Source organism: Arvicanthis niloticus, chromosome 18 (genome assembly GCF_011762505.2).
Source record: "Arvicanthis niloticus isolate mArvNil1 chromosome 18, mArvNil1.pat.X, whole genome shotgun sequence".
Classification (NCBI taxonomy): domain Eukaryota; kingdom Metazoa; phylum Chordata; class Mammalia; order Rodentia; family Muridae; genus Arvicanthis; species Arvicanthis niloticus.
Window position 1 is genome coordinate 5,519,253 of NC_047675.1, and position 9,233 is coordinate 5,528,485.

Genomic DNA, 9,233 nt, shown 5'->3' on the forward strand with positions numbered 1-9,233 from the left:
CCAAGGATGGTGATTTAAGGAGAGAAGGGTGTTCACAATAACTCAAGGAAGGAATTAAGGGTTCCGGGGTGGGGTGATGCCAGCACCTGGCCCTGGAGAACACCCATTTATAGAACATTACAACCGTTTCTGCACAAATTTCAACGAGCCTCTACCACTAGACTCATTTCAGCTCCGATACCCTTCTCATTCTGTTGTCTTCAGAGGTGGCTTGAGGGTTTGCTTGTCTGTTTGTTTGCTTGTTTGCTTGCTTATTTGAATACAGGATGGGACCGAGGTGGCCGGCATCAAGCACGAAGAGTAAAATTTCCTACTCAGTACAGGCACCGCTCTCAGGCCAGAACCAGGGGCAGTCTGCCCACTGACCCTTTCAATCCCCAATCTTTGAACCCGCCTCAGCACAAGACAGAGGAATGTGCAGAAGGCAGCACAAAGCCAGGTAGACTTTCTGGTTTAGCTCAAGAGGGACGTAGGTCGCGCAAGACAGAAAGGGGATACATAAGAGATGTAACTTAAGGGACTTTTGACGAACTCAGGGTCTCAAACAGGAAGGGTCTCAAAGCCTTTCCAAAAAGTTCCTTGGTAATGTTATGAGACAAAACTGTCGAACTGACTGATGTCTCTGTTTTGCAAGAGACTGGGAGCAGCGTTAGGGCGCAGTAAAACCTGACTCCGGAGCCGAGCCTCCATTCGCTCCTGCCGGCGCCCAGGCGTGCTCCGCTGGGCCAGGCGGGAGCCCCGGGGCAGCTCCCACGCACAGCTCCTCGCTCCAGCGCCACCAAGGGCCGGGGTCGGGAAAAGGAACGCGCCCGAACCGCCTGGGAGAGGAATGTCCCCGAGCTTATCCCCTAAGGAATCGCCTATTTCTCCAACCCCATTTTAGGGGCACAGAGCCATCCCACTCGGCCGAGGAAGACGCTCCCCTCGCCTTCCTCGCCACGCCGCAGCCCGAACGCGAGCCGGACCCCGCTTACTTTTGGTGGCAGAGATGAGGTTCTTGCCGTCTTTGATGAGCTCTTTGATAAACTTGTTGGTCCTCTCGAGCTCCGCTTCGTGCGCGCGGATCCTCTCCCGGAACCACGGGCTGTCGAGGTAGCAGTCGCTGAACTCCAGGGGCTGCAGCCCCATGACTGCGGCGGTGCGCGCGGGCGCAGGCCGAGCTGAGCTCCGAGGCGGCGGCCAGGTGCGGGGCTCCGAGGTGGTGGCGGTGGCGGCGGCGGTGGCGGCGGCGGCGAGCGGCTAGCAGGGCTGAGCGCGCGGCGAGCGCAGCGCGGTCATGTCCCGCCGAGCCCGGCGACCCAGGAGAGTACACGGCGCGGCTCCCCAATCCCGGCAGCCCCCGGCAGCAGCAGAGGCCGCCGCCCCGCCCCGCCCCTCCTCGGTCTCGCCCGCCCCGCCCCCGCCCCCACGCCCCTGCTTTCCCTCCCGGGCGCCTTCGGCTCTCCTCCTCCCTGCCCTTCCCCGGACGCCTCTTCCTTCTCTTCCTTCTCTTCCCCACGCGCAGTCGCCCCTCCTCTTCCTTCCGAGGCAGCCGCGGTGGAGAACGCGGTCTGTGCCTTCCACCCCCGGGCGCCTGCGCCTCCCCGATCACGGCTTGCGAGGTCCAGGTGACTCAGGGGGATCCCCGAAGTGGACGCCGGACCGAACGGAAAGGAGGCTTTGTAATAGCAGGCCTCGGTCCCCGCGGTCAGACGACTTATCTGGAGGCGGGCGGAAATGATTGACTCGTTTATCTGTGTACCCAAGGAAGGGCGCCTCGCTGTGCAAGGGTTCGCAAGCCGGGTCGCTCGCTCTCCTTGTTCGGTCCGCCGCCCTCACGGGAGAACTTAACATCACCAGCTCGCATGGACATTGCAGTTTCTAGTACATTGTACTTCGTGTCCATGCTGAATGTCTTAGGACAAGGGAGCGTGTGGCTAAACCGCGTTGACCCTGTTTCTGTTCTGTTCTGCAGATTAAATTTACACGGGTAGGAGAAAAGATCTTGTAAAAATAACCCGCCGAAAGTAAATGCCAGACTTTTTGTGGTTTTTCACCATGGGAGGCTGCGTGGACAAGTGTGAATTCGTGTCATTGCGCCCACAAAATTCGTTTTCTATTCCATACGTTCTAAAGCAGAACTCCCCCAAAGTATACAGCAAATCCTACACTGGAGACACTTTATCAGCTAACAATTTTTAAGCAATTAACATGTGCCAGGTGCATACATGGCATACATTTTTCACAAACTTTCGACACATGTTTACATGTAAAGGTTTAATGATCGTAATAGTACAGGAAACTTCAAAGTGATTCTTTAAAACGTTCAGACTGAGTGCAGTAATTAAGAGTTTGGCCTGCGAGCTGTAGGAGTCTTAACCCTCTGGAAGCAGCTAAGTATGCCTACTCTATAAAATCGCTGTTAAAAAACAGCACCATTTGAGAGCCACAGATAAGGCTTGCTTTAATGTCCATCCTCTGGGTTCAAAATACTTTTACCAATAACTTCTAGGCAGTTTGAAAGGTTCATTTCCTACTAAAATCAGCAAGGGAGGCTACCGAGGAAAGAAAGAGGAAAAGGGGAGGAAAAACTGGAGATTGAATTAGAGCCCTGCAAAAGAGTCAAGCACACTCCAGTCTCTACCCAGCCATGCATATTGTCTGAGGCCGTATAATCCCAGAATCCCATGAGCTGAGGCAAGCGGATTGAGAGTTTAAGGCCAACCTGGACTACCTGGTGTGAGGCCAGGCAGGGCTACATAACAAGATTCTATCTCACAAACAAATCGCGGGGGCGGGGTATGTGTGTGTGTGTGTGTGTGTGTGTGTGTGTGTGTGTGTGTGTAAGAGAGAGAGAGAGAGAGAGAGAGAGAGAGAGAGAGAGAGAGAGAGAGAGAGAGAGAGAGAGAGAAAGAGAAAGGGGTACGTTGGCTTGGGCTCCTATGTTAAAATGCTAGGTTCCTAGTGTGGAACTGTTGTGGGGAGTGGGGGAAAAGGATTAAGATCGCGTAGCCTTACTGGAAAAGGTTTGCCTGGAGGTGGGCTTTCAAGTTCAAAAGCTCAAACTAGTCCCAATCTTTCTTTCTCTGCCTCACTCTTGTGAATTAAGATGTAAGCTCTCATCTACTGCTCTAGCAGCATGCCTGCCTGCCTCCCTCCCTCCCTCCCTCTCTCCCTCCCCCTTTCCCTGCCCGCCCGCCCGCCTGCCTGCTGCCTGCCTGCCTGCCTGCCTGCCTGCCTGCCTGCCTGCCTCCCTCCCTCCCTCTCTCCCTCCCCCTTTCCCTGCCTGCCTGCCTGCCTGCTGCCTGCCTGCTGCCTGCCTGCCTGCCTGCTGCCTGCCTGCCTGCCTGCCTGCCTGCCGCCCGCCCGCCCGCCCGCCCGCCCGCCTGCCCGCCTGCCTGCCTGCCTGCCTGCCACCATGCTAAATGCCATGATGGACATGGACTAACCCTCCGAAACTGTAAACAAGCCCCCAAGTAAATGTTCTTTTATAAATCGCCTTGGTCAGTGTGGCACAGAAATAGGACTGTAACTAAGTCAACCAGCTAGATTGCTCAGTGAATAATAATGTCTGTCTCCAAACCAACCCACATAGTAGAAAAAGAAATCACTCCCAAAAGCCATGCTCTGACCTTCATCCATACCTGTGCTTATGTGCTCGCGCACACACACACACACACACACACACACACACACACACGATAATTTTTAAAAAGCAACTGAGTATATCCTCCAAAAGAAAGGTTGCAGAGGCTTCCTCAGAGAGTTCAACATAGGGAATCAAATACATGATGAGCATTTCATGAAAATGAAAACATACGTCCACAGACAGCCCAAAATGGAGTCAACCCGGAAAGCCACTAGATGTTGAAAGAGGAAGAACCGTGCATGTATCTATACAATGCAAAATTAAAGCACAATGAAGAAAAGAGTCAGGACGGTATGGTATGTGCTACAGAACCATGAACTGTGGGCTCACGATGCCAAGAGAACCGTCACAGATGCCACTCGTAATGTCAGCCACTCATACAACATATCCAAATCAGGAAAACCCACAGAGACAGGACATGCATTCGTGGCTGTGGAGAAGCGTGGAGAGGTCCCAGGTATGAAGAACCTCCTAGGCCATGCTTGGCATTGGAGGTGTCACCCCATGCTGGTGCAAGCCTTTAAGCATGGTAGTGACATGAATTGGTTTGAGATTTCTCTCTAGCAGCTATATATGGAGATTGAGTCTGTAGGGATGCTATTAGGAAAGAAGTGGCATAGCTTAACTCTCCAAGGTGACACTGGGGACATTGGAAATGAGGGGCATGTCAAAATGAACCCAAGTCATGGCATAGTGGCAAGGAAACATCATTTATGGAAAGAAACCAATGTGCCAGAGTGGTGGTACCTAGGATGGACAGGGCCAATTTCAGAATATGACTTATGAATCAGAGGTGTCTGGGAACACTGCAGCATGTCAGCAACAACACTACCTAAAGCGGAGTTGTTAGACTTGCTCGGTGCCTGCTTAGTTACAGACTCAATCTCAATTACAACTTGTTCTGAGTTTTATCTGAGGAGAAATAGGTTAACAGGGAGGAAGCCCAGTACAAACAGTGTTTCTCAGGTGAGCCACAGATCTGCCACTGTAAAGTCAACTGCAAGTTCTACTGACTGCTTGCTATGTTCCAAGCTGTGAGTCTGAGTTAGGCTCAAATAAGCTAACAGAAAATCCAAATGAAGAATGGTTTTAGTCAAAAGAGTTTCTCTTTAAGGCATTAATGAAGGGTCCACCATCCTTCCCTCTCAAGTCCAGAAGACAACAGTCTTAACAATACCACAATGCCTTGGGAAGGAAGTGCTATTCCACATTTAAGTATGTAACCTTACAATATAGCTCCCAAAGAGCCTTCTGGGGAGAAAAAGGTCAACAGATCAAAGGACCTCAGCCTCAGTGAAGCTAGGCTGGCTTTTCTCAGCCTTTCTATATATATCATTTTTAAAAGTTTTTTTTTTTTTTTTTTTTCTTGGCCTGGAGAGATGGCTCAGTGGTTAAGAACACTGGCTGGTCTTCAGAGGTCCTGAGTTCAACTCCCAGCAAACCACATGGTGGCACACAACCATCAATAATGTGATCTGATACCTTCTTCTGGCATGCAGCTGTACATACTGGTAGAGTAGTCATATACATTAAATAAATAAATAAATCTTTAAAAAAAAAAGTTTTTTTCTTTTCAGCTCTTTGGCCAGAACTTAGTCATATAGATACATCTTTGCTGCAATGGAAAATGTGATATTTTATCAGTTAAGGGGCCCCAGAAAGAAAAGGGTCAATAAATAGTCCCTAACACAGGCTGACACATTTATGAGTGCTGTACCTAAGTTATAGCTGTACCAAATATAAGTAATGGGGATGGGCAGAATTGAAGGAGTGTTCGCTGGGAATCTCTCAGACTCCCTGAGACTGTGCCTCACAGAACAGACACACAGTAGCAATGATGAAAATACAAAGAGGCTTCATGAACAAATTAGAGGTCCACGTCACAAAAAAATGTCACGCACTGAGACAGTGTTGTCGGTCCAGCTTCCTCCTTCTGTAGCTCTCTCATCAGACCAACCAGCAGCATTGACTTCTAGAAAGCTTCCTTCACGGAACCTGAGGGATGATCCCACTACAACTCATTTCTAATCAAACCAGTTTAGGGGAACAGCATTTCCTTACCCAGTACAAACTGGCCATTCATTCTCTCAATCACTATGGAAAAGAAGCAGGTAAGGTCAGGCAGCCCAAATCACTCAGAGTCCATCACGTGAACAAAGGACAGGTTAACCCACCAACTTGTATGGCAGGTGCACAATGGATCAGTGGATCACTAACTGTGTTCAATAAAACGTACAGCGCCGATGCTCAAGCAAGGATGCAAGTACTTAAGTACACTGAGTTGAATACCTAAAAATCATTAAGGTGGCACACACTTCCTTATGTAATCTTATCACCATGAGGACGAGCATGGTGACAGAGCCCCTCATCCCTCTCTTCCCAACATATAACTACTGTTAACAATCCATAATGTGCCTTTGCTTAAAAGACAACTTACCACTGAATAACCGTCCAAATATGTTTGGTATATACCCATTCCAGCTGCATTTCCTCATGGAATATTTATAAGAGTCCGTGGCCTCAGCTTGAGAAAGATTGTGTGCTGAGAGCATTATGCCCAGTTAGTGCTGTTTCTTTCAAGTCACTCCTAAGTCTCTGCACCCTCCAGGATTGCAGTGGCCGTACCGAGTGATGAGAGATGTGCAGAGCCGCTGCTACTCTTGCTGCCAGAAGTTACTGCAAACCTCCCTCATACTTGACAGATTCTGTGTGAGTTCTCAATGACAACAATGAGCCAAACCAGCGTGGCTCCCTCCTTCATGGACCAATAACCTTCAGCACACAGAATGATCTAGCAAAGGACACCAAGTGCAAATGCTAAGTGAAAAGTCTGAACAACAATGGGACACTGAACACGGTGCTACCAGGGGACCTCGGACTATGCTGAGATGTCACTGTGTGACAGAAAGGTTAGTCTAAGGAGACCTGAAGGATTAGGATTAGCAGGCAGAAATGCAGATGTCATGTGGAGAGAAGCACTCACAAAGGGAATCAGCTTGGAGAGGACCATGTGGCTAGAGCAATGTGGGCTGAGGTGAGGGTCAGGAGGGAGGGGCACATTCCATGTGCTTTACACCAAGCTTCTTGCTCTCCATGAGGATGTGAAGCATGGGCTTCAGGCATCCGTGATTATTTCTAGCAGGAGACTGCTTTTCCCCCCCAAAATCCTAGACGTTACAGCTTAAAAGAGCTTGGGACCTTGAGAAAATTTTACTATTGCACTTACCTGGTGACATTAAGCCAGCAGATACTAAGGACAAAGAGTAGGCAAGCCATTATAGCACTGCAAAGTCCCCAGTCTGGAAGTACCATCTGGTACACTTGAGCCAGAAGGAATAAACTGACACGTGGGTGAGCAGCACACAGATGCTTGCTGTGCGAGCCTGGTAGCCTGGCAGCCTGGCTAAAAAGTGACCACTCCTAATGAAGCAGAGGAGGAGGAGTGAGGAAATGAGTGTAGTGAGGGGGCCCGGTTTTCTCACTCCACCCACATTACATTCATGTCCGCTGAAGAAATCTGGTACTCTGACCTATTCAAATTTGGAGATAGAAGAACCTGGCTGATGGAGATGTAGGTCGCGGCATTGCTGGTCCCTTCCCCAGGTGGAGTCCCTGTCATTACTATCATTATTGCTCCTCCACCCATTCTGAGCTTTTAGAGAGACCTGGCAGGTAGGAGAGGGCACCTGCTAGACAGGTCATAAAAATGTCTGTCTAAATAAATCAGCAAGCATTCCCCAATGCCCACAGTCACCACTCCTCCCCCCCCCCAGGCAAATGCTGCCCTCTTTCCTGGGACACGTGAAAGAACTAGCCTAAGAAGTGACCTTGGGCATTTGTTCTGCCCAGATAGTAACAACATGTATATGTAACAATATGTCTATTATATAATGAAGGTTATATACATACGCCCGTCAGAAAGGAAAAGGAAGACATCTGCCAAGAATGCCTTGCCTAGCACCCAGAGTGCCCCTGGTATGACCTAGGGAGGTTCCCACAGTGTGACCTTCAACTGGGCAAACATCCAGCTCCTGGAAAATCAACCTTCAGCAATCAAAGGCTGGTTCAGAGTCTATCGGCACTTCAGTAAATTGGAAATGGAGAAGCTATGAACATCTGTACTCTAACTTTTAGTCATGCAGAGAATCATTAACTCCTGATCTGCAATCTGTCTGAAGAAACGTTACTGTTACTGTGTATACTTAAGGGAAGACATAAAGGGGGAAAGAAAAGGCAGAAGAGGAAGCGACAGGAGGAGAAAGATGGGAGGAAGTGGCAGCCACCACTTATCATTTGGAAAGTACTAAACCAGCACACAGGGCCGACACTCTCGAGGCTCTTGAGCCCGATTCCCATAACTTTCCATTCTCTGCTCTGAGGAGTAGATTCCGGCATCTGCTGCACACCCCACTTCCTTCCCACCCCCCAACAGCAGCCTCATTTCCACCTGGGGATCCATATTCTTGGATAGCATGTCCATGCAGTATCAGTAAAATTCGTGTGCCTGCCTCCAGCTAGAGGATCTAAGAGCTCTCTGGAGACTTTAGCTGCAAGTCTTCCTTTGGGTCCTGCCACAGCCAAGGTCCAGGCATGTGACTTAACCTCGGCAAACCAGCCCTGCCTTCCAAGACTTTGACTTCTGAACCTAATAAAACACAGAGAGAGAGGCGAAGGTCACGCACTCCAGCCAAGCGTGTTGAAATGGACCTGCTTCTTCCCAGGCTACCTGGCTTCTTGGCAGCAGGCTCTGTTCAACAGGCTTCTTTTACACCTCACAAATTGAATAAAATGGCTTTCTGCTTTAGTGGCCAGAATCTATGTTTTCTTTTCTTGTAACCAATGTATATTAGTAGATAGATATTCAGTTCCTTCGGGGAAAACTTAAAATATGTATGATTGGTTATCTTGCTATAAATAGAGCAAAATACAGCAACAGCCTATCAATATCGTGGAGGGAGTACCTATACGCCTATAGGATATACTAAAGAAGCCAGGATCCAGCTCTCCCTCGATGAGTCACTTCACTGTAAGTAACCAGATCTTGACTCCTCCCTTAACCTGGACCTCATCTGCTTTATACCCAGTGTTCTTTATCATTTTCCCGTGGAGTTTTCATTTTTAAATGAAATGTTGCTACAATGGTCATAGTGAAAAGCTTTGGGAGCTGGAGAGATGGCTCAGCAGTTAACAGTCCTGGCTGCTCTTCCAGAGGACAGTTTGTGTCTCACAACCATCTAGACCCAGGACATTCAACACCCTCTTCTGGACTCTAAGGGTATTGCATACATGTGTTACGTAACCAACATGTGTAGGCAAGCACCCATACATATAAACATAAATAAAATGAGAACAAGCTTGGGCGAGTTTGCTGGACCTGAGTATGATTTCCAACTTGCCCAGCAGTATGAGCCACATGTACGGGGTTCTTTGCCACAGATGACAGAAAACATAACAAAGAATGACTCTGTATGCTCACCCTTCCAAGAACAGCACGAAGGCCACACAAAGTGTCATATCCCAACAGTCTGAGCCTCCAGGGGTAGACATAGGATCAGGATTTCAAAGCCAACCTCAGCTATATAGCAAGCCTGAGCTACAGGAAACC

The 9,233-nt window shown here is 49.1% G+C and overlaps 1 protein-coding gene across 2 annotated transcripts in view; it reads right to left on the reverse strand.

Annotated features, from left to right (window-relative positions):
* Arhgap10 (Rho GTPase activating protein 10) overlaps positions 1–1,351 on the reverse strand; it is a 238,734-nt gene extending 237,383 nt beyond the window's left edge. The window contains exon 1 of one of the 2 annotated variants that reach the window (XR_013104773.1): positions 975–1,351. Coding sequence is in view for 1 of the 2 variants with exons in the window: in XM_034522388.2 (XP_034378279.1) it covers positions 975–1,128 (154 nt within the window). In the remaining variant the exon portion in view is untranslated. The remainder of the gene's footprint in view (positions 1–974) is intronic. The other variant, XM_034522388.2, reaches the window with a different exon arrangement.
* Between the last annotated feature and the right edge of the window lie 7,882 nt (positions 1,352–9,233).